This window comes from Hemiscyllium ocellatum, chromosome 47 (genome assembly GCF_020745735.1).
Source record: "Hemiscyllium ocellatum isolate sHemOce1 chromosome 47, sHemOce1.pat.X.cur, whole genome shotgun sequence".
NCBI classification, from domain to species: domain Eukaryota; kingdom Metazoa; phylum Chordata; class Chondrichthyes; order Orectolobiformes; family Hemiscylliidae; genus Hemiscyllium; species Hemiscyllium ocellatum.
This window is the reverse complement of record NC_083447.1, coordinates 3046577-3071577: the sequence shown is the minus strand read 5'-3', so window position 1 is coordinate 3071577 and position 25001 is coordinate 3046577. Positions and strand designations below refer to the sequence as shown.

Below are 25001 nucleotides of genomic sequence, written 5' to 3'. Positions count from 1 at the left end.
AATGATCAGGTTGGGCCGAAGGGTCGGTTTGCCTGCGGTATCACTCTATGACATTAGAGTTACATATTGAACTACATCATCATAATTTACATAACCCTCACTAAAACCTCAGTGAGGAACCCAAAAGGTATTGTTTCAGGAATAAATATTGGTCAGGACACCTCGGAGATCACCTGTCCAACACAGTGACCCTCCGACAGTGCGGCACTCCCTCAGCACCGACCCTCTGACAGTGCGGCACTCCCTCAGCACCGACCCTCTGACAGTGCGGTGCTCCCTCAGCACTGACCCTTCAACAGTGCGGCACTCCCTCAGCAATGACCCTCCGACAGTGCTCACGCCCTCAGCACTGACCCTCCGACAGTGCGGTGCTCCCTCAGCACTGACCCTCCGACAGTGCGGTACTCCCTCAGCACTGACCCTCCGATAGTGCGGCACTCCCTCAGCGCTGACCCTCTGACAGTGCCTACTCCCTCAGCACTGACCCACCGACAGTGCAGCACTCCCTCAGCGCTGACCCTCCGACAGCGCCCACTCCTTCAGCGCTGACCCTCCGACAGTGCGGCACTCCCTCAGCACTGACCCTCCAACAGTGCAGCACTGCCTCAGCACTGACCCTCCGACAGTGTGGCACTCCCTCAGTGCTGACCCTCCGACAGTGCCCACTCCCTCAGCGCTGACCCTCCGACAGTGCCCACTCCCTCAGCACTGACCCTCCGACAGTGCGGCGCTCCCTCAGCACTGACCCTCCGACAGTGCGGCACTCCCTCAGCACTGACCCGCTGACAGTGCGGCATGCCCTCAGCACTGCCCCTCTGACAGTGCAGCACTCCCTCAGCGCTGACCCTCCGACAGTGCCCACTCCCTCAGCGCTGACCCTCCGACAGTGCGGCGCTCCCTCAGCACTGACCCTCCGACAGTGCGGCGCTCCCTCAGCACTGACCCTCCGACAGTGCGGCGCTCCCTCAGCACTGACTCTCCGACAGTGCGGCACTCCCTCAGCACTGACCTTCCGACAGTGCGGCACTCCCTCAGCACTGACCCTCCAACAGCGCGGCGCTCCCTCAGCACTGACCCTCCGACAGTGCCCACTCCCTCAGCGCTGACCCTCCGACAGTGCCCACTCCCTCAGCGCTGACCCTCCGACAGTGCGGCACTCCCTCAGCACTGACCCTCCGACAGTGTGGCGCTCCCTCAGCACTGACCCTCCAACAGCGCGATGCTCCCTCCGCACTGACCCTCCGACAGTGCGGCACTCCCTCAGTGCAGTATCAGAGGGATGAAGGTTTTAAATCCCTCGAATTAGAATCAAACACAAAACCTCAACTCAGGAGGGAGTATGCAGCAGGGAGTGACCCCCCAGAGCCTGATACATTAAAGGGGATGCTGCCTGAGGATGGTCATTGGTCAGAGCAAGGTAGAGACTGAGGGGCATGGACTATGGTTCGGCAATTGGACAATATAAAGTCTAGCACAGTATCTGAAAGTCCCATCAGTCACCTTCCTACAACAATTATACACCCAGGGACAGTTTGGGTGTTTATTTAACAATGACTATCAGCAATCGATATGTAAGTGTGGTGATCAATGAGCCACAAGAACACATATCCCCCCTCCTGAGCCCATTCCCCATCCCACCCTCCTTCCCACCCACCCACCATCAGAAGGGCCTGCTCTTTTCACACTGTTGCTAGGCAACATGACCGAGTAGTCAGGGGGTGGTCACCGCATGGGGGCCCTGCAAAAGGTGGTTCTCATTCACACAACTTCACACAAACCCCAGCTCCAACAACACAAAGTCCTCTCGGCCCTCCCGCCCATTACTGCATCTTCTCGGGATATTCTGGGGCCACGGGCTGAGTTAGCTCCCACTCCCCATCACTCATCGAGAACAGCCTTCACATTAAACAGCAAACGTCACACACTCCATCAAACACCATAGACTTCAACCAACTGTCACTACAGTGCTGAGGGAGTGCCGCACTGTCGGAGGGTCAGTGCTGAGGGAGTGCTGCACTGTCCGAGGGTCAGTGCTGAGGGAGTGCCGCACTGTCGGAGGGTCAGTGCTGAGGGAGTGCTGCACTGTCCGAGGGTCAGTGCTGAGGGAGTGGGCACTGTCGGAGGGTCAGTGCTGAGGGAGTGCTGCACTGTCAGACGGTCAGTGCTGAGGGAGTGCTGCACTGTCAGAGGGTCAGTGCTGAGGGAATGCCGCACTGTCGCAGGGTCAGTGCTGAGGGAGTGCCGCACTGTCGGAGGGTCAGTGCTGAGGGAGTGCCGCACTGTCGGAGGGTCAGTGCTGAGGGAGTGGGTACTGTCGCAGGGTCAGTGCTGAGGGAGAGGGCACTGTCGGAGGGTCAGTGCTGAGGGAGTGGGCGATGTCAGAGGGTCAGTGCTGAGGGAGCGGGCACTGTCGCAGGGTCAGTGCTGAGGGTGTGGGTACTGGCGGGTCAGTGCTGAGGGTGTGGGTACTGTTGGGTCAGCGCTGAGGGAGTGGACACTGTCGGAGTGTCAGTGCTTAGGGAGTGGGTACTGTCGGAGGGTCAGTGCTGAGGGAGAGGGCACTGTCAGAGGGTCAGTGCTGAGGGAGTGGGTACTGTCGGAGGGTCAGTGCTGAGGAGTGGGCACTGTCGGAGGGTCAGTGCTGAGGGAGTGGGTACTGTCAGAGGGTCAGTGCTGAGGGACTGCCATACTGTCAGAGGGTCAGTGCTGAGGGAGTGCCGCACTGTTCGAGGGTCAGTGCTGAGGGAGTGGGTACTGTTGGAGGGTCAGTGCTGAGGAGTGGGCACTGTCGGAGGGTCAGTGCTGAGGGAGAGGGCACTGTCGGAGGGTCAGTGCTGAGGGAGTGGGCGCTGTTGGAGGGTCAGTTCTCCCTGTGCTGTATCTGCTGTCAGCTGACCAAATAAAATAAAGAACTGCAGAGGCTGGAAATCTGAAACAAAGACAGAAATTGCTGGAGAGACTCAGCAGATCCGGCAGCGTCTGTGGAGAGAGAAAACAGCATTAATATTTCGTGTCCAGTGACCCTTCCTTCGGAATCATTCCTGACAGAGAGTAGTTAATCCTGCTTTCTCTCTCCACAGATGCTACCAGACCTGCTGAGTTTCTCCAGCACTCTCTGCTTTTGGCCCCATAGCAAATCCAAGCAAATGAGGAGGTCCAACCCCCCAGGGAGCAGCTGGGTTGATTTTCCCCAGAGCTAGCTCAGCCTGAGGGAACCAAGCCCTCGTTGGCAGGATGGTCGACTGCAGTAGGCTTCACAGCAGAGTCTGTTACTCATTACTCCACCGTGTGGAGACGGTCATCAGAACGGCAACGTTTTCTTGTGTTCACTCATGGGGTGTGGGTGTCGCTGGCTGGGCCCAGTATTTATTGCCCGTCCCTAGTTGCCCCCCTTGAGAAGGTGGGGGTTGAGCTGTCTTCTTGAGCCGCTGCAGTCCATGGGCTGGGGGTTGACCCACAACGGTCTTCGGGGGGAAATTGGTTGTTTCACGTCAGTTGAGTCTCACTCCACGAGCCCATCACCCAGTCAGAGTCTCCTGGGTCAGTGCAGGAACACGCAATGCCAGGTTGGTATCAGAGTGCGTCGTCGATGGCACAGAGCTAGATGGAACCCTCCCTCAGAAAACGTGACCAGGAACAGGGTCGATGGGCATTCAATTAACAAACCTGCTCTGAATGAGGGGGACTCTGAAATTGTTGTAAAAACCCATCTGGGTCAGTACTGTCCTTTAGGGAGGAAATCTGCCATCATTACCCGGTCTGGCCTGCAACTTCGAGGGGAAGGTACAGTCAGGAAGATCAAAACCTGTCCTCCATCTCCAAGGCACAAGTCAGGAGGGTGAGGGAACACTCCCCACTTGCCCCTGAATGGGGGCAGCTCCAACAACACTCAAGAAGCTCAACACCATCCAGGACAAAGCAGCCCCCCCCTTGATTGTCCTTACAGGTCAGTACTGCGGACAGAATGGGCTTCGAGATGTTGAATGAGAAAGGACAGGGGTGTCCATATAACTGCACCCCCCCATCCCGCTCACCCTGCACCCTCCCCCCACCCCGCTCACCCTGCACCAAACCCCCCACCCCCACCCCGTTCACCCTGCACCCTCCCACCCCGCTCACCCTGCACCAAACCCCCCACCCCTCCCCCGCTCACCCTGCACCCACCTCCCCACCCCCACCCCGCTCACCCTGCACCAAACCCCCCACCCCCACCCCGTTCACCCTGCACCCCCCCACCCCGCACCCACCTCCCCTCCCCCACCCCGCTCACCCTGCACCAAACCCCCCACCCCCACCCCGTTCACCCTGCACCCCCCACCCCGCTCACCCTGCACCAAACCCCCCACCCCCACCCCGTTCACCCTGCACCCTCCCCTCCCCCGCTCACCCTGCACCAAACTCCCCACCCCCACCCCGTTCACCCTGCACCCACCTTCCCTCCCCCACTCACCCACCCACCCCACCCCCAGTCACCCTGCACCACCACAGATATTGGAGTAAAAAAAACTTATGGAATCTGCAAACCTCCAGGAAGTTAGGTCTGTGGGGCAGTGCTGAGGAACAAGGTCAGGGGTGGGGGAAAATAAATCACAGGAGGGGCTTAAAAAACCGTATTCAAGAACAAAATCAAAGAAAATTCTCTTCAGGTCATAAATCTCTCAGGTACGGGAGAACAAACACTGGGCAGCTCAGTGAGACACTACCTACAGAGATACCTGCAGTAACTCTGTACAGCCCTGGGCTCCGCACTTGAGAAAGAAGACACTATCACTGGACACAAGCCAAACACGATTCATTAAGGCTGATTCCTGCGACCAAAGGGTTCATTTATTGAGAACAACCAAAAAAACGTTAGGGCTTGATTCGCCACTTGACCCGAAACTTTAACCCTGATACTGCCAGACCTGTTGAGCTTTTCCAGCAGTTTGTGTTTGTTTCTGATTTACAGCCCAACAAGGTCATCCAAAAGTTTGTGATTTCAAATAAACCGGTGATGATAACCTGGTGTTGTGTGACCTCTGACCTTGTCCACCTCCAGTTCCTCCACATCCCGATTTACAGCATCAGCAGCTCCTATTTTGATTCGTTATACATCAGAGCTTGGCAGATCGAGGGGGTGGTCTTACTGAACCGCCCAGGATTCTGAGGGGGGCTTGACAGGGGGAGAGATAGGGGAGACGACTGGTGAGGGGGAAATCACAAACCAGGGGGACTGAGCAGGTGAAACCATTTCATTTCTCTGAGATTTAGTAACTGTCTGGAATTCTTGATCCTAGAGAGTTGTGGAGAGTTATCGCTGAAAGTGTTTGAAGAGGAAGCAGACTGCTGAAACATCAGGGGGAAAAAGGTGGAGGAGCAGGCCAGGAAGAGGAGTTAGTGCCTGGGGTGGATTGGTACATTGAGTGGTAGGATATTCAGAAGGGGCAGAATGGCCCACTCCCTATCTCTCATGTTCCTCAGTTCCAAAGAGGTCCCACACCAGACTTGAAATGCTAACTCTATTTTTCTCTCTCCACAGTTTCTGCCAGACCCACTGAGTTTCTCCAACACTGTGAGCGTCTGATGATTGGGGCAGACTCCCAGGTAAAAGCCAGGCCAGCTCGTGCATTTCTTTAGCAACAGTGGCCTCCAGTGGCAAGAAAGAGCTCTGCAGGTTCCCATTTAAGTCCCAGAAACTGAGCAAAATCTAAACCGAGTAACACTTTCTGAGCCTTTGGCTCTGTAAAGGGCACGTATGTTGGGATGTCGGATGTTACAAGGGAGACCTTCGGAAGCCCACATCTTGGAGTGCAGGGTCATAGCTCCTTGAAAGTGGAGTCGCAGGTAGATAGGATAGTGAAGAAGGCGTTTGGTATGCTTTCCTTTATTGGTCAGAGTATTGAGTACAGGAGTTGGGAGGTCATGTTGCGGCTGTACAGGACATTGGTTAGGCCACTGTTGGAACATTGCGTGCAATTCTGGTCTCCTTCCTATTGGAAAGATGTTGTGAAACTTGAAAGGATTCAGAAAAGATTTACAAGGATGTTGCCAGGGTCGGAGGATTTGAGCTACAGGGAGAGGCTGAACAGGCTGGGGCTGTTTTCCCTGGAGCATGGGAGGCTGAGGGGTGACCTTATAGAGGTATAGAAAGTCATGAGGGGCATGGATAGGATAAATTGACAAAGTCTTTTCCCTGGGGTGGGGGGGTCCAGAACTAGAGGGCATAGCTTTAGGGTGAGAGGGGAAAAGATATAAAAGAGACCTAAGGGGCAACTTTTTCACACAGAGGGTGGTACGTGTATGGAATGAGCTGCCAGAGGATGTGGTGGAGGCTGGTACAATTGCAACATTTAAGAGGCTTTTGGATGGGTATATGAATAGGAAGGGTTTGGTGGGATATGGGCCGGGTGCTGGCAGGTGGGACTAGATTGGGTTGGGATATCTGGTCGGCATGGACAGGTTGAGCTGAAGGATCTATTTCTGTGCTGTACATCTCTATCACTGTCCTTTTAACTTCCAATCACAGGGATTTGTTCGTTCCTTTTCTGTTCTGCATTTTGTGCCAATCTAACATTTTACATTTCAGCGGGTAATCTCCCACTGCTCATGGAAAGGTGTTTTGTTGACGGGGAGATTGGTTGGGGGTGGGTGGGGAGGTGGGTACCAGGTGTCAGAGTTCAGGACGACCTCCCAGAAGTTAAAGCACAAAGCTGTGGACATTGGCAATCTCAACCAGGAGAAGCTCAGCAAGTCAGGACAGAGAGAGAGAGCGCGAGCGAGCGAGTCTGATAGGACTCTTTAGGTTTACAAAGAGCGTAATAAATAGGAACAGGCCATTCGGCCCCAAATCTAGCCCTGCTGTTCAACTGGATCTCGGCTGATCCGACATCCCTCACGTCCACGTTCCCCGCCCTTTCCCTGTAACCCTCGAGTGATCGGGAATCTATCTTCAATTCTTCACAGCATCCGTTTATGGGACAGTTCTCTGACAATCCAGGGTCTCCAAATCACAACCTGAGCAGGCCCCCCCTCTCACAGGATGAATCTCCCACCGTGTCCTTCAGGGAACCAATTACAGGTTGCCCCCAAACTGATCCCTCGAGGATCCAAACCGGGAGTTCAGAATCTCCAAAAATCCAAACGCATTCCATCAACTCTAGAGAGAGGTCATTTTCTCCTCATTGGAAAACAAAATCCCAATCAGCAAAACTTCTAAAAAGATTTTATTCCAAGTAATATTACAGAAGCCAAACTCCAGTCTGAGATTCCCAACCACCTGAGAATTAAGACTGAACATTAGTGTTTAATTAAAGATGCCCGAACCATGCACACATTTCAATTTACAAATTCCAAGCTCGCTTTCTCCTGCTGCTATCATTCAGTGTTTTTGGTTGGTCATTATAATAATTTCAAGGCTAAAAAGTTAAAAAGGGAAAAAAAAAATCCAGTTTCTTTAATAATTGATTTGTTTGATTCCACACATGATTTTAAATAGAAAAAGTCTCAAGATTATTATTATTAAAAATAAAAACTGAAAGAGTGCAAACCCACCCAGATGTTTACTAATCAGAATGGTCACATACATACACGACACTGCCCAAGGTTAGTGTGAGCTGGAGAGTGGTGCTCAGGAGTTGAAGGTGTGTGAAAGCGCGAGCGAGAGAAAGAGAATGTGAGTACAAGGGACAGAGAGCAGACTGCAAAGATACAACACTGAAGCCAGGCTTGAGTATTCCTCAGAGTCCAAAGTGGTGTTCTCACTGCGTGAAGTTTAAACGGTTTCAGGACTCAGTGCGGTGACTGAGGAAGGAACCAGTTAGAGACACAACTACACACACAGCCAGGCGCAGAGACACATGCACACTGACAGACACCAACATGGAGCGAGTCAGTCAGACACACAAGCCCACAGCTTTCTCTCCTGTGTGAAGTCCAGGCTGGAGAGAGTCTCACACCTGGACTACAAACAGGCAGCTACTCAAGTGCAGAGTCATTGACAGCTCAATCCTGTCCAACAGCAACGGCAGCAGTGAGGAAGCAGGATGTGGGATTGTGAAAGAGAGGAACACAGTTTCACATTGAGAAACGGACGGTCAGAAAGGGGGAACCGGCTGGAAACCCTCAGCTCATCGCTGACATGAAAATGGTCAACGCACAACTTGACATCCACGTAATATGCAGTGTCCACCTCCAATCTTTCTGGGCTTTGGGAGATTATAGTCCTCGTGTGGATAGAGCGCCAAGGAGGGTTGGGAGGGAGAGTTGCCAAGGTCAGACCTGGAGTGGTCCTGACTGCACTGGCCCCCACATTCCGAGGTGCTGGAAAATCCTGAGACCCCCAGCTCTGAACTGCGCCAGAGACCCATTCCCTTGGCGTTTTGGGCGAGTGAGGGACCGACCTGATTGCGATTTGACCAGCCAGGATGAGAGACTTCCTGCAATCGGTCTCCATCTTGCTCCACGCTCCCCAACCCGAGGAACAAGGTGACGGCCACAGGTTCGAACCCCACTCTCCCCAGGTTCGGACAAGCCGTTGCCTGGAGACGGTTTCAGGTTCCCCAGGAGGTGGGTCAAAGAAACAAAAAGGGATTAGAGGTCACGGGGTCAAACGCAACTCTCTCAGGTGACGGCGCAAAAAACACATCCAGAGTGAACACTGCCAATCAGCTGTGACTCCCACCCCACCCCCAAAAACATGGAATGGAAACAGTCCGAAGTCACACGACAGAAACTACCCGATAAAGGGGCAGCGCTCTGGAAGCTGGCGATTTCAAATAAACCCATTGGATTGTAACCTGGAGTCGTGTGACGCCTGAACTTACCCGACCCCGGCACCTCCCTGTCACGGAACCGAAATAATAATCTTGGTGGCATTTCCAACAAGAAACAGATTTAATCCAAGGGTGAATTCCGGCAACTCCCAGAGTCAGGAAACATTCTTCACTTGGGCTGAACCTGTAACTAACAGCTAACCCCTGGACACATCCTTCCTGATGACCCCTCCCAGAGGCACTGGGACCCACCAGCAGCTCTCAGTCTGGATCCAGTGCAGCGCACACATTGAGACAACACCTAAAACTGACCAACCAGGAGAACCCAGCTCGCACCCACTCCCATCAACGTAAAAACCTGGAGGGGAAATCCAACCACAAGGATTGGGAAAGCCTGTTCCCAAATCCCAAATTTAATCCCACATAATGGGGTCAGTTGCAATCTCGAAATGAAACCGGGACAAACACTGCCCATCCCCCAGGGTTACTCCACACCCCCTCGGGACAATCCCCCTAACCCAGAGGGTCTCTTCCCAGCACCCCTCCAGCATCACCTATATCTCCCCAACACGCCCCCCCTCCCCCCAGTGACACTCCCCCACCCCTGGGGGCAGTGTGCCAGTTTCAATTTCCGTCCCCCAGTCAGCTTGTCATTACAGGGAACTGCCTGGCTAAAGTCTACCCTTCATCAGTACAGAGTAAACTAGAAAAAGGTTAGGATGGAGACAAGGGAAGGGTTTGCAAAAGAAATACAGATGAGATCTCTCTCTCTCGCACATGCGCGCTCTGTAATGGCGATGCTGAAGACAAGACACGAGGATAAAGGTTGTAAAAATGTACTATTTCGCTTTTGTTTGCCACACGCTCCACAGCCCCACGAGTGAGCTGCTCTTTACAGGGTTTGCACCGTGCTGATCAGAGTCTCCTTATCGTCTTGGTGGGGTGCTCGCTGGTAGGAAACAGTGTGCTCTGTCTTGGTCAGCTTGACGATGAAGTAGATGACTCCACCCAACAGGATGAGGACACAGATCGAGAGCAGGATCACCATCGAAATGGCTGATGGAAACGGAAGAGAATTCAGTTTGTGGCCAGTCAGATTTCACCAGCAGCTCAGCGAGACACACCCCCACACACACACACCCCCCCACACACACACACACAGGGCTGGAGAAACTCGGCAGGTCTGCTCGCTGCTGCAGAGAGAGAAAGTTGAGAGTCCAGTCTTCAGTTTGAGAAGAATTACTTTGGACCCAAAATGCTGTCAGATCTGCTGAGTTTCTCCAGCGATTTCTGTTTTTGTTTCACATCTCTGGACCCTGTAGGATTTGGCTTTAACTTCAGCAACAAATCCTTCTGGTCAAATATCCAACTAAACACGGTCCAATTATTAACAATGGCCCATTTCCCACATCCCCACCTTTCAGCGATGCCAAGTCGAGTTGTTCCGGCCAGTTAGTCAGTCATTCTGGGCTAGTTAGTAAAATAATTTCAAGCTGCTCCTATCACCAGTCCCAGAGAGGGTCTCAAACCCCCCTGACCGCCCACCCCCAACCGCACGCTCCTCCCACCCCCAGGCATAACATACACACTGACCCATCCCAGGCCCCACATGGGACAGCCAGACCCTGGGGATTTTGAGGGTGGGTGGGTTGGAGGGGAGTGGGCTTCAGCAGATGATCTGCTTGGTTGGACAGTAATATGCTTTTGACACTGGACTCTCTGCCCAACAGACTCTGCTCAAACCCAACCGCTGCACCCCAACTCCCCCTCCTGCCCAGAGCTGGGGAAGAGGTGGCCATTTGTTCCTCGACAGGAAGGGGAGGGTACTGACCGACACGGGGTCAGCCCTCACAGGGACTGTTAATATGGTCCAATCAGGGAGCCCTGGCTGACAGGGTATAAACAGGAGGGTCAGAGGCTCTGCTCACGGTGAGGGAGCTGGGTCAGGGTCAGGGTCAGGGGCTCTCTGTAAATAAAGGGGGACTTGGTGACGGGACACCAGCCTCTGGGGAGTTGTTTCAGTGAGGACCAGTTGAAACTGAGACTGTGGCCATTCAGGGCAGATAGCTGCAGCCCCTTCAGAGTAGATCCCTGCCCCGGTGGATCGATTCCCTGGGGATTCGTAACCTTTCACCCCGCAGCTTCGAGCAAATTGTTAATGTCAGCACTGACCTGGAACCGGGATCCTAGAATCAGCATACCATTCCCCCCTCACGTCCCCTTCCCGTCCCCTCCCAATACATCCCTCCCCCTCCCAGAGTGTTGAAATAGTTGGAGATGTGGATTTACCAGGAATGTTACGAGGGGTTCCCGCTTGGTGCTGGGTATTAGACTCTCTGTCCTCATCGTCCTTCTGGTTATCCACTGGGACTATTAAAACAGAAGCCAGGTTGTGTTTATCGTGTGTGGCAGCTTCATGTCAGTCCCCAGCAGTGCGTTCCAGCGGGATTGGCCGCGGTCACCTCTTAGCCTCAGGACTTCGCCCTCCGAAACCGGGATCCCAGTCTAGAGGCTCCGGACCCGAACGTGGCCAGTTCCCACGGGGGGGGGGGGGGGGGGGGAGGTGGGGCAGTGCTGCGGGAATGCCAACCTGCTGCCCCTCTGCCCAATGGGCAGTGTCAACAGTGCACTGCAGCCCTCGCCCAATACCCCCCAGGACTGAGGAGGAGGGAGAGGGAGGGAGGAGCATGGTGCTGATGGAGGAGGTTCATCTGTCCCATCAGGTGGAACACAGTCCATTGAAGGGCACCTTCGGACCGACAGTCGTGAGGAAACAGAGTGGTCAGGGCGACGGAGAAGAGATTTATTTGAGAATAAATTGGGGTGTACATGTCCCAGCTGGGCCCGAGACTGAACCCCCAGAGACTAGACCAGGAATGACCAGGGGAACAGTGGGCAGTGTCTCACTCAATAATTGTGTATCCCTCAAAGCAAAAGGAGGTCTTAATCACAACACAACTTTGTGGGATCTTGCTGTGCCCCACGTGTCCGCCACTTTCCTGTATTGGAATGGGGACCACGCTGAAAAAAAAAAGTACATCGCTGACTACACAGCGCGGCGGAACATCCCGAGAAGGGGCAGGGCGCTACACAAATGCCAGTTGCGCGCAGCTTAGATAAAACAGGCAGCTGGTTTAGTTAGGCGAGTTACTGGCCCCACCAGCTTCCCTGGGAATTCGATCACTCAGAGATGGCACTGTATCCCTGTCAGAACTCCACAGACACACGGGAACACCACCCCCTGCACGTTCCCCTCCACTCTCCATCCCGACTGGGAAATATATCGCCGTTCCTTCAGTGTGGCTGGGTCAGAATCCTGGAATTCCCTCCCTCGGGGCATTGTGGGTCAACCCACAGCACATGGACTGCAGTGGGTCAAGGCGGCAGCTCACCCCCACCTTCTCGAGGGGGTAACTCGGGACGGGCTGGTGGTCCGTAATGGTGCTAACATCACGGGAGAGAATGGATTTGGAAATACAGCAAACTTTGTTCGAAGCAGCACCTCACAAACTGGCATTCTCAATAAACCAGGAAAAATATGTACCTCAAATATCGCCATGGCCACTGTATTATTCGGTCCAATTTTTAATTGATTTACAGCAGTGGACGTGTATTTGTTGTTCAATTGAATGGCCACACAAAATATCAACAATTCATTCAATTTCAAATCAATTTCTCCTCAAACACCATGGTACCAGAGGGAGCAGTGAGAAGGCTCTTTATCAGAAAGTTTTATTTAAGGCAATCTTTCATATTAACAGCATAAATCGCAAATAATAAAGTATAGAGGGAGAGCAAATACACAGGGAAAGGTACACAGTTAATGGCAGGCCCCTGAACAGCGCTGATGTGCAGAGGGATCGTGGGGTTCATGTCCATAGCTCCCTGAAACTGGCCATGCAGGTAGATAGGGGGGTACAGAAGGTATAAGGCATACTGGTCTTTAATTGGCCAGGGAGTTATGTCCAAGAGTCAGGAGGTCATGTTGCAGCTTTAAGAGACTTTGGTCAGGACACACTTGGAGTATTGCATTGAATTCTGGTCACCACATTACAGGAAGGATGTGGCGGCTTCGGAGAGGGTGCAGAAGGGGTTTACCAGGATGCTGCCTGGATTAGAGGGTATGAGCTATAAGGAGGGGCTACACAAACACAGGCTGTTTTCTCTGGAGCAGCAGAGGATGAGGGGAGACTGGATAGAAGTCTATAAAATGACGAGATACACAGATAGCATTGATGGTCAGAATCTTTTTCCCCAGAGTTGAAATGTCTAATACTATGGGGCATGGATTTAAGGGGAGAGGGGGAAAGTTCAAAAAGAGATGTGAGGGGCAAGTGTTTTGCCTACGGAGAGTGGTGGGAGTCTGAAACGTGCGGAGGCAGATACGATCAGGGCGGTTTAAGAGACTTTTAACTAAGCACATGGATATGCAAGGAATGGAGGGATGTGGATCAAGGGCAAGCAGAAGGGACTGGTTTAATTTGATGTCAAGTTCGGCACAGCATGGTGGGCCGAAGGGCCTATTCATGTGCTGTACTGTTCTATGTTCAAGGTTATCTTCAGAACATTAGTCTGAGGTCCTGATTACGAGTCCAGTGACATGACCACTACAGTACCTGCTGCCACTTCAGCACAGCCTGATGGGCCGAAGGGAGTGTTCATGTGCGGCTGTACGCTGTATGACAGTGAGTGCGTATTTTTACATGGATGATGTGAATCGCTTCATTACCCAGAATATCCGTAGTGGTGCTAACATCACGGGAGAGAATTCACGGGCACACTCCTGGTGCTGTCGAGAGTGTGTTGCTGGAAAAGCACAGCAGGTCAGGCAGCATCCGAGGGGCAGGAGATTCGACGTTTTGGGCCAGAGCCCTTCACTCCTGGTGCTGGTTAACACATGGTTTGCTGTATCCCGTTACCCTGGGGACTCCCACTCACAAATCTCCGGAGATACAGTTGGTCTCTCACATGGAGAGAGCTCTCTTACCTGTCTTCCCTGTGCACTTGGTCAGGCACTCTAACTCCGAGGGATAGTTGTTCTTGTTCCCTCCACAACCTCCATAGACAAATTGCTCACACAGCAGGCTGGCGGGATTGTAAAACCAGCGTGGGAAGGACGCTCGGCACCGACCGGTCACTGCTGGGGCAAAGCAGTACTCTGGGAAGACCAGAGGGCAGTGTGAGATCCCAGCCAGGCAGTCAGCTTCACAAGGTTTAATACAAGGATGTGCACGCTAGCACGGTGCGGCATGTACAGGGAGCTCAAATCCCACAGGCTCCCTGCTCTCTGGGTCAAGACATCTCTCCTTATCTCAGTCAGAGATGGCCTACCCAGTGTCTTTAGACTGTAACACCCCACCCCCTGCGCCTCCCCCCCCGGGGTTCTGTACTCCCTAGTTATCAGCAACACCCATCCTGCATTCACCCTGTCCAGCCCTGTTGGAATTTTATAGGTTTGTAAATATGCGTCCTCCGTCATTCTGTTAAACTCCAGTGAATAGAGTCCTAACTAATCCAGTCTCTCCTCATACGTCAGCCCTGCCATTCCCAGGAATCAGTCTGGTAACCCTTTGTTGTACCCCCTCCATCGCCAGAACATCCTTCCTCAGATAAGGAAACCAAAACTGCACACAGTACTGTGTGGTCTCACCAGGGCCCTGTACAATTGCAGCAAGACGTCCCTGCTCCTGGTCTCGAACTCTCTCACTCTGAACGCCAACATTCCATTTGGCTTCTTCACCACCCGCTGTCCCTGCACGCTTACCCTCAGCGACTGGTCTACAGGATACCCAGGTCTTGTTACACCTCCCCCTATCCACTGATATTCAGATAATAATCCGTCCTCCTATTTTTGGCACCAATGTGGATAACTTCACATTTATCTACATTGTACTGCGTCTGCCACGCATTTCCCCACTCGCTCAGTCGGTCCAAATCACACCGCAACATCTCTGCATCCCGCACCCAGATTTGTTTATCTGTAAGTTGAGATATTGCACAGAAACAGACCCTTCGGTCCAACCCGTCCATGCCGACCAGATATCCTAACCTAATCTACTCCCATTTGCCAGCACCCGGCCCATATCCCTCCAAACCCTTCCTATTCATATACCCATCCAAATGCCTCTTAAAATGTTGCAATTGTACCAGCCTCCACCACTTCCTCTGGCAGCTCATTCCATATGTGTGTGAAAAAAGTTGCCCCTTAGGTCTCTTTTATATCTTTCCCCTCTCACCCTAAACCTATGCCCTCTAGTTCTGGACTCCCACACCCCCAAGAAAAAAAAGTCTTTGTTGATTTATCCTATCCATGTTCCTCATGATTTTATAAACCCATATATAAAGTCACCCCTCAGTCTCCGACGCTCCAGGGAAAACAGCCCCAGCCTATCCAGCCTCTCCCTACAGCTCAAACCCGCTATTCCCAGTAACAGCCTGGTAAGTTGGTTATGAACCCTCTCCTCTAACAGGGCGAGCAGAATGGGACACCCTGTTAACGATGAGTAACCCAATCCTACCTTTATCATCCGTCTCACTCTGGAGTTTGTGGGGCTCAGGGACATCCTCTGTCAAAATAAAACCCAAACATTAGACCAGCGCTCAACAACAACTGCATTTATATAGTGCCTTCAATGTCACGAAACCTAAATAATCGTTTGGTAGCCATGTGTATTGCTGAAAGAGAGCCTTGCACTTATCAGGACACTTGCAAGAATGCCAAGTTTCAGCAGGAACACCAATTTACACAGCATGGCTCCCATTTCTGTGATAGACAGTTTACAAAACACCCGATCAGAGAGATCGGGACAGATGGCTGAACACGTACTCAGAGCAGACAGACCTTTAGGGAGAGTCCCGACAAAAGGGAAAAGGATGTAGAGATAGGGAGGGGTGTAGGGGCCAGAGGGGGTTACAGAGACGGGGAAAGTGAGACCATGGAGAGATTTGAACACAAAAAAAATTCAAAAATTCTTGAAAGGCGTTGCTGGAGCCAAAGCCAGCGTTGGTCAGCAAGGGCAGGGGTGAGGGGGATGTGGTGGGAGTGTGGACAATGCAGTTGTGTTGAGGAGGATGCATCATGGTGTACAGAGAGCGGAGAACAGTAAGGTGTCCTGCAGACCACAGGACATGCGGTGAGGGCTCCTGTAGCTGACAAGCTGAGCACAGGGGAGGAGGTGGTGAACCCCGGTGATGGCACAGACCGATGGTACTGACCTTTCAGCCCAGCACATGCCACAAGACACTGGTGCTCACTGACAAAGTTATTCTTGTTGCCCTTGCAGCCTCCGTAGACAAACTCGCGGCAGCTCCGTGACTCCATGTCAAAGTACCAACGTGGAAACGCAGCCCGACAGCTGCCAACCTTCTTCGGAGCTGTACATCTCTCTGTCAGAGACACAGCACGATGCCATTACCATCAGCGTGCACGCGCACAGACAGACAGGCCCACGCGCGCGCGCACACACACAGGCAGACAGGCCCGCGCGCACGCGCACACACACACACAGGCAGACAGGCCCGCGCGCACGCGCACACACACACACAGGCAGACAGGCACCCGCGCACACAGGCAGACAGGCACATGTGCACACAGGCAGACAGGCACATGTGCACACAGGCAGACAGGCACATGTGCACACAGGCAGACAGGCACGCGCGCGCGCGCACACAGGCAGACAGGCACGCGCGCACACAGGCAGACAGGCACACGCGCGCGCACACAGAGCTCCTCATTGGGAAGGCTCGACACTCACCGTCAGGATGGGAGGCTCGGGACAGGCAGAGAGAGCCACAGAGAGGGGGGGGGGGGTGCGGAGAAGGAGGTTTGCAGCTTCTAAATGAGATGGTCTAATCACCTGTGTTTCGGCGGCTCAGTTCTTGGGATGAACACCGCACTCTCTGCCTCTCTGTGTTTTACCACAGAACCACTTACAACAAACACATCTCCAAACTCAGCTAGCAGTTATATTCTGGAATGCAGTGCCTGGGAGTGTGGAGGGGGGAGGTTGCATGGATTGGTTTGTTGTATATAACCCTGCAGAGGGAGCTGGGTGGGAAATCTGGGGTGGCTCAGTGGTTAGCACTGCTGCCTCCCAGCACCAGGGACCCAGGTTCAATTCCAGCCTCGGGTGACTGTGTGGAGTTTGCACATCCCCCCCGTGTCTGCGTGGGTTTCCTCTGGGTGCTCCGGTTTCCTCCCACAGTCCAAAGCTGTGCAGGTCAGGGTGGATTGGTCATACTAAAGTTCCCATAGTGTCTGGGTTAGCCATGGGGGAAATGCTGGGGTACGGAGATGGAGTGGTTTGGGTGGTAGTGTCGATTCAATGGGCGAATGGCCTGCTCCTACACTGTAGGGATTCTCTGATTTTAATTAAAAATCACACAGTACTACAGATCTGAAATAAAAAACAGAACGCCAGAGACATCTCCACACATTTGGCAGCATCAGGGGAGAGAGGAACAGCAATAACCTACTCAGTGACGCCCAGTTTGGGATCCCCCAGGGTCACTCAGCTCCTGACCTCATTCCAGTCTTGGGTTAAACATTGTTAAAAGAGCTGGGGAGGGGAGGGGGAGGGGGAGGGGGACAGCCCTTGACATCAAGGCTTCATTTGACGAAGTGTGGCATCAAGGAGCCCTGGCATCAGAGGGCAACTCTTCGCTGGTTAGAGTCACACATGGCACATAGGAAGATGGTTGTGGATGTTGGAGGTCAGTAACTCAGCTCCAGGAGATCCCTACAGGAGTCCCTCAGGGTAGTGTCCTGGGCCCAACCACCTTCAGCTGCTTCATCAATGTCCTTCCCTCCATCAGAAGGTCAGAAATGGGGATATTTGCTGATGACTGCACAGTGTTCAGCACCGTTAGTGACTCCTCAGACACTGAAACAGTCCGTGTTCAAATGCAGCAAGATCTGGACAATATCCAGGCTTGGGCTGACAAGTGGCAAGTAACATTCACGCCGCACAAATGTCAGACAATGACCATCACCAATAAGAGACACTCTAACCACCACCCCTTGACATTCAATGGTGTTACCATCACTGAATCCCTCACTACCAACATCCTGGGGGTTACCATTGACCAGAAACTCAACTGGACTCACCACATAAACACAGTGGCTACAAGGGCAGGTCAGAGGCTGGGAATCCTGCAGCGAGTAACTCCCCTCCTGACTCCCCAAAGCCTGTCCACCATCTCCAAGGCACAAGTTAGGATTGTGATGGAATACTCCCCACTTGCCCCTGGATGGGGGCAGCTCCAACAACACTCAAGAAGCTCAACACCATCCAGGACAAAGCAGCCCCCACTTGATTGGCCCCACGTCCACAACCACCCCCTCCCTCCCCCACCGATGCTCAGTAGCAGCAGTGTGTACCATCTACAAGATGCCCTGCAGAAACTCAAAGATCCTCAGGCAGCACCTTCCAAACCCACGGCCACTCCCATCTAGAAGGACAAGGGCAGCAGATACATGGGAACACCACCCCCTGCAAGTTCCCCTCCAAGCCCCTCACCATCCTGACTTGGAAATATATCACTGTTCCTTCAGTGTGGCTGGGTCAGAATCCTGGAATTCCCTCCCTAAGGGCATTGTGGGTCAACCCACAGCACATGGACTGCAGCGGTTCAAGATGGCAGCTCACCCCCACCTTCTCAAGGGGGCAACTAGGGATGGGCAATAAATGTTGGGCCCAGCCAGTGACACCCACAGCCAATGAGTAAATTAGAAACATTAATTAGGGTGTAGGTTTGCTCACTGAGCTGTAGGTTTGATATCCAGACGTTTCATTCCCTGGCTAGGTATCATCATCAGTGGTGACCTCCAAGTGAAGCGAAGCTGTTGTCTCCTGCTTTCTATTTATATCTTTCTCCTGGATGGGGTTCCTGGGGTTTGTGGTGATGTCATTTCCCGTTTGTTTTCTGAGGGGTTGATAGATGGCATCTAGATCTATGTGTTTGTTTATGGCGTTGTGGTTGGAGTGCCAGGCCTCTAGGAATTCTCTGGCATGTCTTTGCTTAGCCTGTCCCAGGATAGATGTGTTGTCCCAGTCAAAATGGTGGGTTTTTTCATCGGTGTGTAGGGCTACGAGGGAGAGGGGGTCGTGTCATTTTGTGGCTAGCTGGTGTTCGTATATCCTGGTGGGTAACTTTCTTCTTGTTTGTCCTACGTAGTGTTTGTGTCAGTCTTGCATGGAATTTTGTAGATGACGTTGGTTTTGTCCATGGGTGGTACTAGGTCTTTTAAGTTTGTTAGTTTTTGTTTGAGAGTGTTGGTGGGTTTGTGTGCTACTAGGATTCCGAGGGGTCTCAGTAGTCTGGAGGTCATTTCACAAACCTTGCGAGAAACATTAAATGTTTTCAGTCTGGTATGAACTATCTTCACTCATTTATGCGGAATATTCTGGCTCAGAGAGAGGGAGACACGGGATTGACACCAGCTCACTCTCATTCTCTGCATCAGACGTGGGGCAGGAAGGATACCCAGAGCATCAGGCCTCCCCTGGGTACACACCCCACCCTCCCACTCCCCAGACTGACGAGTATGGCCTCCACTCAGCGCTCACATTCACACTCCACTCGGGGAGGATTCTTAAACCATTCATTTAAAGACTAAGCTTCGCGGGAGTCAGTGTCCAATGGGACTGATCACTTCATCTCAAACAAGAACAAAAATCGCTGGAAAAGCTCAGCAGGTCTGGTGGAGAGAAATCAGAGTTAACGAGTGATTTCTGATTTCCCTCAACAGACCTGTTGAGCTTTTCCAGCACTATCTGATTGCTCAGTTCTGTCGGTTTCTACTTCCTGATTGGAGCTGGTGTGGAACTGCAATTCCATTTTCACCACCCTGGGGAGGAAGCGCTTCCCACCCACCCACTCCCTCCCTGTGCCATGGGAGAAACCCAGTCAAACCTCGCAGAGACTCACCATTGTCCAGCTGACGCTGGTCCGGTTCCTTGATCAACTGGTCGTAACTATCTCGGACTGAGATGGAGAGAGAGTGGGGGGAGAAAATGGTTAAACAGGCCATCCAGTCGCTTCATAACAGTCCTCAAAGCTTCAGAGGGTGAGAGACCCAAGTTAGATACAAGCTGTGCCCCTCACTCCCTCCCAGTGTCCCTCCACCTCCACCAGGCAGCTCAGTGGTTAGCACTGCTGCCTCCCAGCACCAGGGACCCAGGTTTAAATCCAGCCTCGGGTGCCTGTGTGTGTGTGGAGTTTGCACACTCTCCCCGTGTCTGCGTGGGTTTCCTCCCAAAGATGTGGAGGTTTGGGTGGATTGGCCACGATCTTCAGCGACGTGTGGAGTAGGTGCATCAGTCAGGGGAAATGGAGTTACTCTCCAGTCACCGTGTGGGCGGCACGGTGGTTAGCACTGCTGTCTCACAGTGCCAGGGACCTGGGTTCAATTCCCGCCTCCGGCGACTGTGTGGAGTTTGCACGTTCTCCCCGTGTCTGCGTGGGTTTCCTCCGGGTGCTCCGGTTTCCTCCCACAGTCCAAAGATGTGCGGGTCAGGTGAATTGGCCATGCTAAATTGCCCGTAGTGTTAGGTGAGGGGTAAAGGTAGGGGTATGGGTGGGTTGCGCTTCGACGGGTCGGTGTGGACTTGTTGGGCCGAAGGGCCTGTTTCCACACTGTAGGGAATCTAAGTAATCTAATCTAATCTAAACCTCCCGCAAGGACACCTACCCCCCAACCTGGGTCACATCCCCCAGGGACACCTCTCTTGCCCTCCCACCCCCCCCCCCACCAGGGAGGCGTCCCCCAGGTACCAGCTCGGCAGTATTCTTCGTCCGACTTATCCAGACATAGGGTGGTGCCATCACACAGGAGCTGGCGAGAGACACAGCAGCCATCCGCACACCGAAACTGACCCTCAGTACACGGCCCGGAGCAGTCTGGAATTACACACCACAGCCACATCAAAGGGGGGGTGGTGAGGGGAGTGATGGGGAGGGGGCAGGGGAATGGAGAGATCGCTAACCCACCCCCAGGATGAATGAACCAGATTCTGGATCAGTGATGCTGGAAGAGCACAGCAGGTCAGGCAGCATCTGAGGAGCAGCGAAATCGGGCAAAATCCCTTCATCAGGAATAAAAGGACTACACCCGGTGGCTAACGGAGCCACTGCCGCTGGGAGGGCGGGATAGTCACAGTCCCTCCTTCCGGGTCTAATTGGGCACCCCCTCATTTTAAACTAGCTTTAGGTTGTCCCAGAGAGGAGGGGGCTAAGATCACCCCTACCTTGGTGAGCAGCAGTGCAGACTCCAATAGTCAAATAGCCATCTCTGCTCTATCATCCCACGTCCCTGTAATCTCCTCAAGCCCACTGCCGGGAAGGTGTGACAGGGTTAGGGTCACAGCCTGTCAGAACTTCAGCTTTTCCTCATATTCCCCTGTAACACGGGGGGTGGGGACAGTTAGCTCAGTTGGTTGGATTGCTGGTTTGATTCCCGCACTGGCTGACGGTATAATGAAGGACTCTCCTCCTCCCACTCCCCCCGACACCCCCTTGCCTGAGGCATGGTGACTCTTGAGGTAAAGATACCTTCAGTAACTGGCACTGTACCTGGTGATGGGGACCATGACACTGCCTGGTTTTCTATGGAAACCTACCACCCTCGCCCCAGTCTGGCCTACACGTGACTCCAGGCCCACCACAACGTGGCTGACTCTCACCTACCCTCTGAAATAGCTGAACAAGCCACTCAAGGGACAATTAGGGTCAGGAGAGTGCCTGCCTCACTAGCGATGAGAAGGAAGGAGATGCCCCAGTTGGTACAGACGCTGGACTGTTCACCCAGGGTAATGCTCAGAGGTGCCAAATTTGGATCCCACCCATGGGCAACTTGAATTCAATCAAGAATCTGGAATTAAGAATCTAATGATGACCATGAATCGACTGTTGGAAAACCCCACCTGGGTCACTGATGTTCTTGGGGGAAGGAAGCTGCCATCCTCACCTGGTCTGGGCCTACCTGTCACTCCAGACCCACAGCAATGGGGTTGCCTCTTAACTGCCCCCTGGGTAATTAGGGATGGGGTAATAAATGCTGGCCCAGCCAGTAATGCTCACATCCTGTGAACAAATATATTTGTTACCGTCACTACCAACCTCAAATCTAACTTTGTAACAGGCAAAAACCTGGAATGATTGTGGGTGGCCTTACGTTTGCTGCATCTATCTCGCAGAGCTCTGGGCTTTACCGATTTCATTTGTTTATTAATTAAATTTATTGTGCCTGGTTTCAAAGCACAAATGAAAAGTGCTGCACAGTGTCCGACCGAAACCCAAAAACGACAAATTTCGAGGCAGAAAAATAAAAAAAAAACACAACGCTCAACTTTACAGCGCTTCGGGTGAACAGCGCAGCCATGGACATCAGCAAGCAGAAATATTTCGAGGCACGTAGAACGGATTGGATTCAGAGCTGGGGAGAAGATTTGTAGCTCAGGTTGAGGTTCCTGATGTGGGTTTGCTCACCGAGTTGGAAGGTTCATTTTATTTGATTCCAAAACATCGTTCCCACTTACCCTTGAGACTGGAGATACGTCTCCTGGCTACTGGCACCGAATTACTCGCTGGCTCTGATTTTTAAAAGAACAAGAATTGAGGTCATTGTTGCTGTTGATATATTCTATTTAAAATCTCACAATCTATTAATAACATACAGAGAAATTGGTGGGCAAACTCAGAGAGAGACAGAGTCGACGTTTCAGTGTAGAAGGGTCACTGGACTCTAAATGTTATCTCTGATTTCTATCTCCACAGATGCTGTCAGACCCGCTTAGTTTTTCCAGAAGTTTGAGGTTTTCTTTCCCGATTTCCAGTTCTTTGGGTTTTTTAAATGGATAACCCATAAATGATACTTTTGTATCTGCTGACCAACACTGACAATTATAGAAACCATTCAGCCAGCAAATCTACGTCAACAGTCACAAATACAGTGGTCAGGCTTGGCCACTTGGGGGTTTGAAAAATACTCTCCCCAAGTCTTAACTATTGAAATAATCCTGTTGTTACTTTCTTGACAAATACATGGAGAAATGTTTCATTGACATCACTGTGTCCCCCACTACCAACATCCTGGGGGTTATCATTGACCAGAAATTCAACTGGACTCACCACATAAACACAGCGGCTACAAGGGCAGGTCAGAGGCTGGGAATCCTGCAGCGAGTAACTCCCCTCCTGACCCCCCAAAGCCTGTCCACCATCTCCAAGGCACAAGTCAGGAGTGTGAGGGAATACTCCCCACTTGCCCCTGGATGGGGGCAGCTCCAACAACACTCAAGAAGCTCAACACCATCCAGGACAAAGCAGCCCCCCACTTGATTGGCCCCATGTCCACAAACACCCACTCCCTCCCCCACCGACACTCAGTAGCAGCAGTGTGTACCATCTACACGATGTACTGCAGAAACTCACCAAAGATCCTCAGACAGCATCTTACAAACTCACAAAACACTCCCATCTAGAAGGACAAGGGCAGCAGAATAGATTAGATTCCCTCCAGTATGGAAACAGGCCCTTTGGCCTAACACGTCCACACCAACCCTCTGAAGAGTAACCCACCCAGACCTATTCCTCTATCCTATATTTACCCCTGACTAATGCACCTAACACTATGGACAATTCACCTAACCTGCACATCCCTGGACTGTGGGAGGAATCGGAGGAAATCCACGCAGACATGGGGAGGACGTGCAAACTCCACACAGTCAGTCGCCTGAGGCGGGAATTGAACTGGGTCCCTGGTGCTGTGAGGCAGCAGTGCTAACCACTGAGCCACCGTGCTGCCCCAAATGGGAAGATACATGGCAACACCACCCCCTGAAAGTTCACCTCCAAGCCCCTCACCATCCCGACTTGGAAATATATCGCCGTTCCTTCAGTGTGGCTGGGTCAGAATCCTGGAATTCCCTCCCTAAGGGCATTGTGGGTCAACCCACAGCACATGGACTGCAGCGGGTCAAGAAGGCAGCCCCCCCCCACCTTAAGGGGGCAACTAGGGACGGGGTAATAAATGCTGGGCCCAGCCAGCGATGTCCACACTCTACAACCGAATAAATAAATGCACTGAAAATGTTGTATTGATATAGACCATCGAAGCAGGACTTTACAGCCGAGGAACATCTTGGAAGGGTGGAATCTCTGCGATATGTAGGAGGCAGTTGAAGGATTGCAGTTGACCCCATTTTAACCTTGACTCTGCATTCCTGCACATCCACGTGATCACCTGGAATCTCCCTGCCTTGGCCTCTAAAATGTTCGATTTAACATCCGCTGCCTTTTGAGTAAGGGACTTGCAGTGACGGTTTCTCTCAGAGGGCTCAATGTTTCCTCATCTGTTCTCTTCTGAACCGGGCCACCCCCTCAAAATCAAGAGAAAAATCAGACAACCTTGTGGGGGGGGGGAGGGGGGGCTGGCTCCGAGATCTCGCATTCCTGTAATCTCTCCAAGATGCTGCCATCAAATGTGAATCCCAGAGATGTGCCACACATCCAGCTTTCCCTCGCATTCCTCCCCGGGGAGTCGGTTAGCTCAGTTGGCTGGATGGTTTAGAGAGAGCCCAACAGCGTGGGTTTAATTCCTGCATTGGCTGAGGGCCCCGCGAATTAACACCCTTTATTGTCACTGGTTTTGTTGTTCAGTGGAAAGTTTTTATAATGGCACCATCTTAGTTAAAAATCTTAGTGTGAAAAAATATATAGTGCTGTTATACAAATAAAAAGGATTAAAAAGGCAGGAGTATTGGGCAGCAGGGTGGCTCAGTGGTTAGCACAGCTGCCCCTCAGGACTGGGGACCCAGGTTCGATTCCAGCCCCAGGCGACTGTCTGTGTGGAGTTTGCACATTCTCCCCGTATCTGTGAGAGTTTCCTCCCACAGTCCAAAGATATTCAGGTTAAGGTAAACTGACCCAGCGTGTTCAGGGATGGGCAGGTGAGGTGCATTAGTCAGGGGTAAATATAGGATAAAAAAGGTAGGGCAATGGGTCTGGGTGTCTTACAATTGCGTATTCCACAACCACCTGATGAAGGAGCGTCGATCCGAAAGCTACTGCTTCCAAATAAACCTGTTGGACTATAACCTGGGACTGTGAGTTTTAACTTTGTACACAACAGTCCAACACTGGCATTTCCAAACCAGGTCCGGGTGGGTTACTCTTCAGAGGGCCAGTGTGCACTTGTTGGGCCGAAGGGTCTGTTTCCATACTGGAGGGGCTCTCTGGATTCTATTACTT

The 25001-nt window shown here is 52.4% G+C and overlaps 1 protein-coding gene across 2 annotated transcripts in view; it reads right to left on the bottom strand.

Annotated features, from left to right (window-relative positions):
• Positions 1-7184: 7184 nt before the first annotated feature.
• Positions 7185-25001, bottom strand: part of spint2 (serine peptidase inhibitor, Kunitz type, 2) — a 34946-nt gene continuing 17129 nt past the window's right edge. The window contains exons 3-10 of one of the 2 annotated variants that reach the window (XM_060856270.1): positions 22289-22342; positions 20526-20651; positions 19680-19736; positions 15966-16136; positions 15269-15316; positions 13738-13908; positions 11040-11120; positions 7185-9806 (exon numbers count right to left, since the gene is read on the bottom strand). In XM_060856270.1, the coding sequence (XP_060712253.1) occupies positions 9643-9806; positions 11040-11120; positions 13738-13908; positions 15269-15316; positions 15966-16136; positions 19680-19736; positions 20526-20651; positions 22289-22342 (872 nt within the window). In that variant the 3' untranslated portion in view covers positions 7185-9642. The remainder of the gene's footprint in view (positions 9807-11039; positions 11121-13737; positions 13909-15268; positions 15317-15965; positions 16137-19679; positions 19737-20525; positions 20652-22288; positions 22343-25001) is intronic. The other variant, XM_060856271.1, reaches the window with a different exon arrangement.